Source organism: Phyllopteryx taeniolatus, chromosome 6, assembly GCF_024500385.1.
Source record: "Phyllopteryx taeniolatus isolate TA_2022b chromosome 6, UOR_Ptae_1.2, whole genome shotgun sequence".
Classification (NCBI taxonomy): domain Eukaryota; kingdom Metazoa; phylum Chordata; class Actinopteri; order Syngnathiformes; family Syngnathidae; genus Phyllopteryx; species Phyllopteryx taeniolatus.
The window spans coordinates 32,437,229-32,451,125 of NC_084507.1; the positions used below are offsets into that span (position 1 = coordinate 32,437,229).

General features: G+C 48.0%; 1 protein-coding gene across 6 annotated transcripts in view; it reads right to left on the reverse strand.

Annotated features, from left to right (window-relative positions):
• The window catches only part of prkd1 (protein kinase D1), a 30,552-nt gene extending 16,905 nt beyond the window's left edge, over window positions 1-13,647 (reverse strand). For 3 of the 6 annotated variants that reach the window (XM_061777104.1, XM_061777103.1, XM_061777101.1), the window contains exons 1-8: window positions 13,183-13,317; window positions 9,170-9,308; window positions 7,868-7,999; window positions 5,063-5,337; window positions 4,364-4,583; window positions 3,719-3,796; window positions 3,440-3,647; window positions 359-482 (exon numbers count right to left, since the gene is read on the reverse strand). In XM_061777104.1, coding sequence (XP_061633088.1) covers window positions 359-482; window positions 3,440-3,647; window positions 3,719-3,796; window positions 4,364-4,583; window positions 5,063-5,337; window positions 7,868-7,999; window positions 9,170-9,284 — 1,152 coding nt within the window. In that variant the 5' untranslated portion in view covers window positions 9,285-9,308; window positions 13,183-13,317. Of the gene's footprint in view, window positions 1-358; window positions 483-3,439; window positions 3,648-3,718; window positions 3,797-4,363; window positions 4,622-5,043; window positions 5,338-7,867; window positions 8,000-9,169; window positions 9,309-13,182 lie in introns of all 6 variants that reach the window. The other 3 variants (XM_061777107.1, XM_061777106.1, XM_061777105.1) reach the window with 3 other exon arrangements.
• Between the last annotated feature and the right edge of the window lie 250 nt (window positions 13,648-13,897).

The following is a 13,897-nucleotide window of genomic DNA, read 5'->3' on the forward strand; positions in this document are numbered from 1 at the left end:
GCAGTGCATTGGCGCCATCTTGTAGCATGTTCATTCGAAGGAACTATGTTCAAGTGAATTGAGGAGTTTCATTTTGACAAAAGTAGTGCTTTGGTGCCATCTCTGTGCCACGGAACTTTGTTGAGGAGCTTCATTACAACAAAAGTAGGGATTTGCCACCGTCTTTTGACATATTAGTGCTAAGGAACTATGTTAAAGTGAGTTGAGGAGCTTCAGTTCAGCAAAAGTGGTGCTTAAGTGCCATCTTGTGTGTGTCGACATCATTTAGGAATTCAACTCCAACTTGCCCCAGTCAGGAAGACAGCAGGCATAAAGCTAGGTGCTAGCAGCTAGGCTACATGCTCGATGCTATTCATACCAGTGTGTCCTTGCTGGTGTAGTGGACCATCCATCCTTCCTTCATGACGTTGCTGTTCTTCCTCTTGCTGTGTTTGACCGACTGGACCACTCGCATCAGTGGGATGTTGTTACTGGTCGACGGGCTGCGGGGGTGGCACAAACGTTTGATTGACTCGTAAGTTGTCCATTCATAAGTTGTGTGTTGGAATGAACAAGACTGGTAGACCTCAGGGGTCTGTCACAGGTACTCTTACTGTTCTGTAAATTAAAGCCGTTGATTGCTCTGGGAAACCGGGGGGTGGAAGAGATTTTTCGGCCGAAAAAATAACAGTTCTGTAACTGTTTAAAGTCTACGAACCCTCTATGCCCCCCCCCTCGATTGCACAACCCTGGAAGAAATTCAACGGTGTGTGTGTGTGTGTGTGTGTGTGTGTGCGCCCACCCACAGAATGCTGCCCTTGGTGGCTGCCCGTATCAGAAACCGCCCATGCCTGACACCCTATTCCAGGCTTGAAACTGCATTTATGAGCCATAATTTGCAACACTTAGATGAAACACTAACCCAGGTTTGAAACCCAAGTATCTCCATTTGGAACTATAACCTAGGTCAAACCTTAAATGAATACCTTAAACTCTTGCTTGAAATCCTAATTCAAACCCCCAGACCTACTGTCACGCAGCATAGTAGGATGTGAATTGGACCCAAGAGCAGACTGAGGCGTAGGGAGTAGATTTAGAATGGTTTATTGTAGGTTGGTACAGGCAAGGACATCCAAGGCGAGGTGGCGGGCCGTCGGGAACAAGGAGCGAGCAGGTACTCGAAGTGTCCAAAGGGGGTATTGAAATCCGTTTTCCATTCGTCCCCTTCTCTGAAGCGGGTGAGATGGTATGCGTTGCGTAAATCAAATTTCGTGAATATCTGGGCATCGCAGAGGGGTTCAAAGGTGGGCTAGATAAGGAGAAGTGGAGCTTTGTTTTTTGCAGTGGTTTCGTTGAGGCCTCGGAAGTCAATGCAGGGGCGGAGAGTGGTATCTTTCTTTTCAACAAAAAAAGGGGACGAAGACGGCCGGATGAGTCCAGAAGCCAGGGAGTTACGGATATCATTTTCCATAGCCTCTTTTTCAGGACGGGAAAGATTCAAGAGGCGGCTGGAGGGAAGAGGGGCTCCTGGCAAAAGGTCAACGGCGTAGTCATAGGGGCGGTGTGGGGGAAGCGAGATGGCGAGGTCCTTGCTGAACACGGGGGATAGGTCGTGATAATCTTCTGGGACTCGGGAGAGATCAGTAGGTGTAACTGGTAGCTGAGGTGTGCTGGAGGACGGGACGGCCGAAAGGAGACAGCGGGAATGACAGAAGTGACTCCAACCTGTGAGAGACAGGTGGGTCCAATCTATGGCAGGGTTGTGTCTTTTGAGCCAAGGGATGCCGAGGACGAGTGGCGTCTCTGGGAAATGGATGATAAATAACTGGAGGGTTTCGCTGGAGCTGACACGCCAAGCCCTCATGGATGAAATTGTCATCAGCGTCGGAATCAATGAGGGCAGAGACTGGTGTGTTGCGGACGGAGCCAAGAATACATGCGGGAACAGTCATATGGGAGGGAGAACTTTGGGAGGTGTTGGTTTGGCTCAGCATGACGCTCTCAGGTTATGGTGAGCCCGGGCTTTTGGTTTGAGAGTGCAGGTGGAAATGAAGTGACCAGGCTGTCCACAATAGATGCATAGTCGCTGAGTGAAGCCGCACTCTTGTTCGAGGGAGTCTCACCGGGTTATGCCTAGTTGCATAGGTTCTTCTGGTCCTTAAGTTGTTCTGATAGCCCCTTTAAAAAAAATTCCCCGTAGCGCTGCGTCGTCCCACCCGCATACACTCGCGAGTGTCCGGAAATCGATGCAATAGGATGCTACGGAACTCGAACTAGGAGACGCCGAGTGGCTTCCCTTCCCTTAACGGGGTGATCAAAAACTTTTTGGAGTTCTGCCATAAAGGAGTCGAGTGAGGTGAGGAATTACGCCAAAGCGCAGTAGCCCATTTGGCTGCTCAGGAGGTTAATGACAAACGCGATCTTAGATTTGTCGGTGGGATAGCTCAGCGGTTGGAGGTCGAATACTACAGTACAGTTGAACACACATTGGCTACATGAACCTCAATCCCCGGAGTAAGGTCCGTTTGTACGGGAGGCGGCGTTGGTCGGAGGCTGCGGGCTCAGGAGGAATACTCACGGGAGGATTGCTGAAGTGGCTCTGAGAGGACAGGAGGCATACTTGTTGTGTCAGGGGATTTAATGAGTCCATGATCTCGCCGAGGGCTTTGTCTTGTCTGCCGATGGGCGAGCGCTTTCCTCAACGCTTCTCTAGTCGCTGGGTCCGTCACGGCCTGAGCGTTCTGTCACGGAGCGCAGCGAATGTGAATTAGAGAATGGTCACAGGGTCGGGATATCCTCGGCGAGGTGTGGGTCGTCGGAAACAAGGAGCGAGCAGTAAGCGGGAACGTGAGCGGGTGGTGTGGCTCGCCGGCGTGGACGGGGACGGCCCGGAAGGAACACAATCGGTCGGGTGAGTACCGATGCGGGTCGTGGGATAATACCACCGTATCCCAAAAACCTGGGAGGCCGAGAGTCGGAAACAAGCGTCAATACTCAGGCGAAGGCTGTGGAACTTTAAATGCGGGTGGTAATCAGTGCTGCTGATTGCGAGGGACACAGAAGGGCAGAGGGAGAGACAAGGCACGCGGCGCCACCCGTGCTCCAAAAGAGGAACTGCAGGGCGTGGATCACCACACCTGCTCTGAAAACATAACTTGAAACCATGATGCTGTGTTGAAACCCTAACCCAGGTTTGATACCCTAAATTGAAACTCTAACCCAAGCTGTAAACCCTTGTTTGAAACCTTAATACTTATTTAAAACCTTAACTCTTGCTTGAAATCCTAAATTGAAGCCATAATTCACATTTGAAACCACTTTTTGAAACCCTAATATTGGATTTGAACCCTGGTTTGAAAACCTAATTTGAATCCTAATTTAAAAGCCTAACTCAGGTTTGAAAAAGTCATTTGAAACCCTACCCTTGGCTTGAAACCCTATTCCTTGTGTGTGTGTGTACCTGATGGCTCGGTTGGACTCGTCCCCGTCCGGGTCTTGCGTGTCGCCGAGGTCTCCGGGCCCCGCTTCTGTCATCATGGCGATGCTCATGTCGTCCGTCGTCATGACGACGTCGTCCGCGTCGTCCATCAGGCCGCCACCCCTTTCGTGATCGTCAAGGCAACCGTCCGCCACGTTGCCGTCAGACTCCGCCCCCGGACTCAGTAGCTCTGCCGGTTCAAGCGTCCGAGTGTGTGTGTGTGTGTGTGTGTGTGTGTGTGTGTATTGTGTGTGTGCGTACCTTCGTTTCTGGCAACTTCTCCCAAGCAGTTGTTTGGAATTTTGGCAGCGCAACGCTTGTGACAGTTGAAGCGACAATCTGGACGGGAACAAGAGGAGTAAGTAATTACTAGTTGACAGCTGTATGCTACTAGTACCACGAGTGAAGCATTCAGTGTTAATTTGTAGAATTTGACAATGTCACCAGTGGTAAGTATGAGTAACAATTGTCTAACAGTGAACTGATTTTCATTCACTACACAAAATGTACTAGTTGATACTACTATTGAGGCAAAACTGCTCGTGGGCACTTTGGCGCTACTGCTTGGGTCCAGGACATTACTAGTAAGTTGAGCGTTGTATAATGGTACTATTGCAGCTTAGTATTTTACCAGTCAAATTGAATTGTGTACAAGTAGCCCGTAAGGCAGTCATTCTACCAGTGTGCTGAATTTTCTTACTAGTGAAGACCAAGAGTGTACTAGTTCATGGAGCTTGGGCTGATCTAATAAATGCTCAGCTGGCGTTCCATAAATAGTAACTACAAGTTACTAGTGGGCGATATGAGTAGAGTCCGAGCGACTACGAGTGCATGACGGGAAAAAACATTACCGGTAAGACAGTGGTCGTAGTAGTGTGCTGAAGCTACTAGTGTGCCGCGTGGTACCTTTGCACTGCAGTCCCTGCCTGAAGATCCCCTTGAGGAGTTTCTTGCAGTGCTGGCAAACGGTGGGTCGCGTGTACGAGTGGATGAGAAAGCTGTGAGGAACTTTGACCTTCGACATCAGCAGCTTGTCCAGCTCGATGGGCCGGCCCACGTACGACTGGCAGCTGGCGCGGCGCTCGCGAAGCCGCCACGCGTCCGCAGACCACGCCGACGCCGACTTCTGCGCCGACAACGGGAGGAGCGGCGGCAGCACAGCGGCTTCAAAGCCTCATTTGCAACTTGAAGCCTCATTCCAAGCATTCGCCTCCGTTTCAAACACCAGTTGGCCTTGAAGGCCCGATTCCGAGCCTTAACCCTTCTTTCAAGACATCATCAAGAATCACTCACACCCCAATCCTGACCCGAAACCCCAAATTTAAACCAAAGGCCTAACTTAAAACCCTAACCCTTAACACAGGCCCGAAAACCTGATTTAAAAACCTAACCCTGTCTTGAAACCATCATTTCAAACCCCCAAACCCCTAAATTGTCACCTTAACCCTTTTTTGAAACCCCGAACCTGTCTTGAAACCCTACTCGAAACATGAACCCTCGTTTAAAAACTTTCATTGAGGCTAGAAACCCTACTACTCAATTTGAAAGCCTGAACCTCGGTTGAAGCCGTACCCCTTTTTTGAAACCCTCGTTTGTTGGTCTTACCTCCGTGTTGGGACTGACGGGGGACTGGAAGACAAAACAGGAAACAGGAAGTGAGACACGTTCACGGGCGCACGTGTGCGTGCGCGCGAGTGTGCCGACCAGCAGGGCCTCGTCGCCGTAGTGGGGCGGCGGCGAGGGCTCGGCGGACGGCGAGCGTCCCCCCGGGACGGCCGGCCCCCCCGTCAGCGACACGTTGGATGGCCGGCGTCGCCTCACGCCGCTGCAGTTGTTGGGGATCTTAAAGGCGCAGCGCTTGTGGTAGTTCAGACCGCAGCCTCCAGAAAACAAACAACAACAACAACAACATTTGGAAAAAGGGAAATAGCCATTTGTAATCTTGGACGTGATAAAAACGGAGCGCGATCACATGATTAAATGTAACGCATGAATCAGTTTGTGCGTCATGATTTCATGCCGCAATTCAATTTCTTTGTGCCACTCCATGTGCTGCGTCCACCTTGGCCACCGGGGGCAGTAAAACACACACAGAAACAAACGAAGAGCCGTCCGTGCCGTTAATCCGAGCAACAGAAAGTCCGTTAATTAGCCAGTGCCTCGACCTTCATGTTAAAGAACCTGTAAATCACAGGTGTCAAACTCGCAGCCTGGGGGCCAGATCACCGCTTGATGGGGCCCACGAGCAATTCATATTCATATGTCGCCTTCATATTTTTTTTTTTAAATCTTCACTTTTAACAGATATTACAGGCACTTTTTTCAGCAAATAATTTCTTAACATAAAAAGAACACTTCATATTTTTGTGCCACAATTTTCCGTGACCTGACTTCAAATTCAATTTGTTGTTAACAATACACGTAACAATTGTGTATATGAAATAATGCGGTGACATAACTACACATTTATGGGTCATTTTCATAGGATTTTCCCAATAACGGAAAAGACACGCCCCACCGAATTTAATTTGACTGCTTTGAGTATTTGAATGATCATCCATCTACTGTTCATTTTTCGAAATTGTTTTTCAAACTTTTAATGGCAAAATGTCTTTACCGTTATCTGTCCCAAATGAAGTCGGATGATTTGCAACATGTTTTGTGAAGATGCTCACGACATCTTTTGACATATCAGATTTTTGCCCTTTTCGAACACAAATCCATCTTCGTTTTTTGTTTTGTTTTTGTTTTTACAAATGTGACTCAAGCTGTCTTTAGCGTTAACCCCACTGGAGGGGGCCTCATGAAGTGCCAGGACGAGGCAGCCAATAGCAAATGATTTCTCAGATATGTACAAGCCCAACTCCAATGAAGTCGGGACGTTGTGTTGAACATAAATCAAAACAGAATGCAATGTTTTGCAAATCATGTTCGACCTATATTTCATTGAATACAAGATATTTCATGTTTAAACTGCTCAACTTGATTGTTTTTAGCAAATAATCATTCACTTTGAATTTTATGGATGCAACACGTTCCAAAAAAGCTGGGACAGGCGGCAAAAAAGACAAAGATGGAGCGAGGTTCACCTCTTTGTGAACAAGTGCGTGAGAAAATAGTCCAACAGTTTAAGGACAATGTTCCTCAACGCACAATTGCAAGGAATTGTGGGACTTCATCCATTGTGGGTCCATAATATCATCAAGAGGTTCAGAGAATCTGGAGAAATCGCCGCATGGAAGCGGCGAGGCCCAAAACCAACATTGAAAATGCGCGGCGCATTATGAAGCGTAAAATGCGACAACGGAGACCCCGGACCGTTGAACGGCTGAAGCTGTCCATCGAGCGAGAATGGGAAAGAATTCCACCTGCAAAGCTCCAACAATGAGCGTCCGCAGTTCCCAAACGTTTATTGAATGTTGTTCAAAGAAAAGGTGATGATGATGAACACCGTGCGAAACACGACCCCGTCCCAGCTTTTTTGGAACGTTCAATTTTAAGTTCAGGATTATTTGCTAGGCGGCACGGTGGACGACTGGTTAAAGCGTCTTCCTCACAGTTCTTGGGACCGGGGTTCAAATCCCGGCCCCCACGTGTGTGGAGTTTGCGTGTTCTCCCCGTGCCTGCGCGGCTTTTCTGCGGGCGCTCCGCTTTCCTCCCACATCCCCAAAACATGCGTGCTAGGTTCATTGAAGACTCTAAATCGCCCGTAAGTGCAATGGTTGTTTGTTGGTCTGTGCCCTGCGATTGGCTGGCTGGCAACCATTTCAGGGTTTACTCCGCCTCCTGCCCGACGACAGCTGGGATGGGCTCCGGCACGCCCGCGACCCGCGCGACAGAAAATGGATTATTTGCTAAAAACAATCAGGTTGATCAGTTTGAACAGGAAATATCTTTGTCGTGTATTCAATGAAACATAGGTCGAACATGATTTGCAAATCTTTGTATTTTGTTTTGATTTATGTTCAACACAACGGCCCGACTTCATTGGAATTGGGGTTGTAGGAATTTGTGAAACTAATGCATGTCTTTATCGTTATGACGATTGTATTACGACAATAGCCTAATGTCTTCAATGAGCATTTGGGTTCATTTGTGCGCTAGTATCCACAGAGTTTCAAGGGCAAGACGTCAATTGTGCAACTCATTTTTATGAAGCTCTTTATGTCTTTGCCATTCAGCACTTTTGTATTTTTCTTACTGTCATTGAACAAATCATATGAAAATGACTCGTAGATATTTGGCAAACTATTCAAAGTTAGCAAGGTTGTTAAGAAAACTTTCAAATGATTCTTATTTTTGCTAAGATGGCCGTTCTATGTAATTGCGCAATGACGTCATCGCCCAACCTCAGCGGGCGACAAGCATCGGCGATATGGAGGAAAAGGTGAGAAAAGGTCGGGCGCGTACCTTCGCACTTGAGGCCCTGGCGCACCAGCCCCCACAGCATCTCGCCGCAGTGGTCGCAGAAGGCGGGCGCCCGGTACGAGTGCACGAACAGGCAATGCGGACGGATCCGGAAGTCCTCCGCCGTGGCCGAAGCTGGGCACACGCGACACGCTCAGCACGTCTCCCACCACAATGGCACGCTGTTGAAAGCTGAGAGGAATCTGCACGCAGCTACCTTCGGGGCTGACCGCTACATTCTGCACCACAGCTTTACAGCTATCCATTTTTGACAAAACAAGCTGACTCAAATGGACAGCGTCTAACCACTACTAACTATTTTCCTTCGATATGGTCTCAAAAACACACACATAAACACACTCTCGCACGCGCATGCAGCATACAGCTACGCACGGACACACACGTACGTGCACACACCTGTACGCACGTGTACACACTCACATGTATCCATATACGTGTACTCACACACACACACACACATATACAAATAAACATGTACACATTGACACACACACACACACGCATGCTGTCATTGTGTGCCCACGTGAGAGTGCGCGTGTGTGTTTGTTGTCGCAGCCTTTGAAGCGCTCTGACATTGACCCAAAACGAATGTGGCACGAATTAAGCGAGTGTGCTGGCAGTTCTCAACCGACCGAGGAAGTGACGAGAAGCTTTGTTTTGGGAAAACTTCCTGTTAGCCGCTCATGCTAACCAAGTTAGCGGTGTGGGATGCGCTGCAAATGTATTCCTCCCCATCAGAAGCAGCAAGTTGTCAGGCTGTTAGCGTAGCCGCGTGCTAGCACCTGAGCCCCGGGCATATATGACGCATCAAGTGACTTGTAGTGAATAAGTTAATAATATAATTCAATGACAAGAAAGTCCCCAAATCTCCTCGACGTTGACTCGCACGTCACTCACCAGGCCTTTTAAAGCCAAACACACTCAAAGTCACAGACACTACAGTGTCGAGTGTGAGGATGGCGACCCCAAGTGGACAAATTAATACATGCGCCTCACATGCTTATTTTGTATTGGTATTGTTGCTTAAAAATGAATTTTTTTTTTTTTTTTTTTTTTTTTTTATGCAATGACTTGGATAATTGATGGTAAGATCGAAAATATCCGGTAGCTCTAGCCTTAATTGTATTCCCTGTTATTCAGTGAAAAACTATTCACTACTTTTGTGCTCAGGTCAAGCCACGCCTAATATAAAATATTGCTTTGCCGCCACCTTGTGGCATCTATAGGAAGTTACCGACTTCCTGTCAGTGCCTTAAAAGAACTGTGCGCTTGAAGTTAGCCTACCCGAGAGGACGGCCTCCACCAGGTCCCCGTCTTGGATCTGCGAGGCCGAGCTCAGCAGCTGCAGAACGTTGTCCGACGCCGAGTCGTGACGGAAGAGCAGGATCTTGTCGTACATGCCGTAAAAGCCGCACTCGGGAATCTGAAGGCGGACGGACGGGAAAGAAGGCGTTAGCTTATTTTAGCGGCGGCTAACAACGAAGCGTGCTAGCTACTCGCCAGACACGCCGCAATAGGGCTAGCACCCAGGCAGTCGCCTAGGGCCTACTCTAGCATGAACTAAGGTGAACCCGCAGCAGAGAGTCAAGGTCACCTGCACTATCGGAGTGGGAGTCCTCAAATAGTTTTGAGACTGAACACGTATGAAAAACGTCTCTGTGTTCTGTAAAGATCAGACCAGTTCCCGTAACCGCTTGTGGCCGTGTCATTTTCTTGCTCGTTTGCGTATTTGGTGAGCAACCGCACATCGGCGTTGTCGGCAGGCCCGCATCGACGACGCGAGTGCAATTGGATTATTCCAACTCTCTCCCCCACAGGTCACTGCGCAAACTGCAGCGTCTCCAGAACTCTGCTGCTCCTTGTGCCGTATTGTCACAAGGACCCCGCTAACCCGATCCTAATTTGGAAAAAACACACTTTCATTGAAAAGAACTTTCCAAGAGGTCTTTGATGGAATTTCATTGCAAAAGCAGACAACCCCAAGAAAAGAATCGAGTCCAACACGAGGGGCGAACACACCAGCGTCGCTGTGTGATGATGTCATCAACTTTATTGCCACCAAACAAACCAATGAACAAACCAGGAGGAGGAAGATGAGGAGCATTTGTCCCTCCGCAGACCTTCACCTCTTCACTTCCTTTATCTCCTCTCGTCATTCTTGTGAAGCTCGTCGCCATGGCGACGGCAGTCAGTTGGCATGGCAGCAGCCGCCGCTCAAGGCCGCTTCCCCTTCGGCCCTCTTATACAGCATGCGCACAAACACACACACACACACACACGTACGCACAAATGTGCAAACACAGCAACAGACACACACGTCGCTCTGAAACAACACGAAAAGTTTCCGCTCCGACATAAACTGTGGATCACATACACATGTGCACACACACGCGCACACACACACACACTGAAAGGTATGATGGGTAACAGCACTAAAAGTTGTCGCCTCGACATCAAGTGTGGATGAGACACACGCACACACACACACACACATACACTGCACTGCGTGTGTGTGTGTGTGTGTGCACGCGTGTGTAAAAGCCATACTGGCAGGACGACACTTCACAGGCGCACTCATCATCATCGTCATCATCATCAGTTGCCGGGCAACAGGAGGAAAAAAACCTCAAGTGACAAACGACTATTACGACTCAACTACTGTGTGTGTGTGTGTGTGTGTGTGTGTGTGTGTGTGTGCGTGCGTGCGTGCGTGTGTGTATTCATCCTGTTTTGGGGACATCTGCAGATCAGTATCCGCGTTTACATACGCTAGCAAAGTGGAACCTCGGTTTTCATGTGCCCAAGTTTCGTATGATTTGGTTTTCGACAATTTTGCCGTGTAAATTTTGGCCCGGTTTTTGCACGTCCACTCAGTTTTTGGACCAAAAAGAACACGACACTCGGCCTTTCATTTCCCGGAATCGACGCGCATTCACCCAATGCGAGTTCTGCGTGACACATCCTGTCAAAAGTCAGCCCTTCAGAATAAAAGCCCAGTGTAAAATAAGTTTCACCTCACTTCCTTGGGCCACGCGGCGGCTTATTTTACAGTCGCAATCAATCAACCATCACAACATATTTGTCTGCGATTTGTGCTGAAACTGTTTATTATACTGGTGTGCTTTTATTTTGAAGGCCGGATTTTTGTCAGGATGTGACGGCATTGTTGCTGAGCAAAACGGGAGGCTTGTTAATGCCTTGAATCGTCACGAGAAGGTTTGCATATTGGAGTACACTTTGCCATCTTTTCGTACAATACGACAGAAAGTTCCGAGTGGCCGCTATTGAGAAGGAAGGTGAGAACGATGTTACAATTCGAGAAAATCTCCTCTCGGTATATGCCACCAAGAGTCTTAAAGGAGGTTCAAAAGTCATGTTGAATGCTTATAATTTTATCCACTTCATTAGTCATATTTATTTCAATGTTTTGTATGTAAAGCTCTAACTACTCTCTATCAAATGTAATGTTGGTTCATTTTTGGGGGGTTTCTGGAAGGGATTAATTGCATTTATATTATTTGAACTATTAGTTTGGATTTCTATTAGCATGACGCTAGTGGACCGTTGTTCGGGGATTGACTCTATTGTTCCGATATGTCTTCACTAGCAATTTCTCAGCCACTCGCCGGCATTTTTCATTTTTCGGAAACTTCAGTTAGTAGCAGTCTCGCAAACACACACGCATGCACACGCACGCACACGTAAACACATGCGCACTTGAATTCATTTGTGCGAATGTGTTAAGTGTCGCATGCTGTCGTGCCGGTGTTGAGGTCACCTGTTGCTCTTTCTAGAAACATCGCACACGTGTGTGTGTGTGTGTGTCTTTGAATGTGTGTGCACATGTGCTTGTACCTGCATGTGTCTGTGTGTATGTGTGTTTGTGTTTTTGTGCACACGTGTATATATATATATATATATATATGTGTGTGTGTGTGTGAATACGTGTGTTTGTGTGTTTGCTTGTCAGTATGAGTGTGTGATTGTCAGAATGTGTGTGCGTGCGTGTGTGCGCACGCGCCAGCAGCTTCACTAGAGCTCGCAAAGCGAACAGAGTCGGGATTCTTCTGTCTTCTGCCAGTGCCCACAAAAGTCCATGTGACCACGTGAGACTTCCTGTGTGGGAGGAGCCAAACAGGCCACATGACCCCAGTGATATCACATGACCTGGCAGCGGCGGGGTTCAAGCGTTATTGACGGTTAGCATGGTTAGCCTGCAGCCCTACACATGATCGCTGCATGACCCCGTATTGAATTTACCCCTCCCCCCCACCACACACACACACACAGGAAAATGGGTGTAAAACCTGTTAGCCTGTTAGCGTAGCACTTTGCTGACATTTGAAAGGTGAAAGAAGCAGTTTGCTTACAGGCGTTACCATGATGACAGACAGAATTATGATGATTATTTTGAATATTTTAATTATTGTCATGCCGTTATTTATGTATTTGTTTGTTTGTTTTAAACATGATTTCTCCAGGTAAGGCAATTGAGAAGACATTCTTATTTGCAAGGCCGACACGGCAGCAGACGAGACTAAAACAGCTAAATAAAAGCAAATACATATATAACAAACTGTACAGTGTGAGAGAGTTACATATTTACGTAACATAGGACATTACAGCATAGCATATGATGACAAAAAGACTTGATTTGTTCACTTATAGCAAGTGATTTTGTCCCTAAAATAAGGGAAAAGATCTGCCAATGGAACTGAAGTGTCCAGCCAGATTCAGAGGACGGCAGAGCAATTACGGGAGAAAATATTGCCCGAACTGTGGGAGGTTTCTGTTGAAACACATACATTGACTTTTGCTTATGTTCAGTGACAACTGTGGACTGGAAAGAGCGTTTTCAATGTTGGGGAAACTCTTCTGAAGCGTTGACAGAGCAGGGAGCTCGAAGTAGAAATAATTGTGTCGTTGGCGTGCAAACGGCCAAGAGTGCTACCGATAGCAAGGGTAATATTATTGATGTGTTGATGTCAATATTGAAAAGTGATGGACCAAGTATAGAACCCTGCGGGACACCTTTCAGAAGTGTATTTTTCAGCTTTTAAGCACTTTTGACAGCTACCCGTCAAGTGTTCATTTGACTTGTGTCCCTTTCATCTTTATTAGCATGTATGCTGTCAGTCACCTAAACACTTATTAGCATGTACGCTACCTCACTTTAAATGTTTAGAGCCTCTGACCTATCACTGGTTGAAATGTTTCTGAGCCCGTATGCTAAACTCTTATTAGCATGTTTGCTGATTATTGAGATGATTATTTTCCTGACTTCCATCCTGTCTTACCTTCTGGTCAACGATGGAGCAGGCCACCTCGCGCACCTGAGCCAGACTCACGTCCGCCGAGTCCAGCAGGATCGGCTCTCGGCTCAGACCGATCTGGATGTGGAAGGACAGCGCTCCTCCTCCTCCTCCTCCTCCTCCTCCTCCTCCTCCTCCTCCTGGTTGCCCCCCAGGCAAGGCGAGCGGGCTGGGAGTGCGAATGTGCGGCGGCACACTCATAGCGGCAAAAGAGCAAAACGATCCGGTCCCGGAAAGGTGACGGCCACCGAGGAGGAGCGGTTCGGACGTCAGAAGTTCCAAAAAAGCCAAAGAAGAAGAAGAAGAAGAAGAAGCAAGAAGCAAGAAGGTGGAAAAGCAGGACGAGGGAATGGGAAAGGAAACACTCCACTGGACTCTGGCGATACTGTGGAGGGAAAAGAGGAGGAGGAGGAGGAGGAGGAGGAGGAGGAGGAAGAGGAGGAGCAGGCCAGGGGATGAAGAGAGAGGAGGAGGAAGAGGGAGACTCATCCTCATCTTCATCATGACGATGATGATGGTCATGTGCGTAGAAAGCGCGCGCAAGTTTGCTGAAAAACAACACAAAGTTATCTCGGTCGCCATGGAGACGTAGCAGCCTGCTTGCACTCCGCTCCCATTGGACCGACGCCATCACGTGACCGAAAGGAGCGGCCAGTCACAAGAGGGAAGGGCAGAGGCTTAGCAAACAGAAGCTAATGCT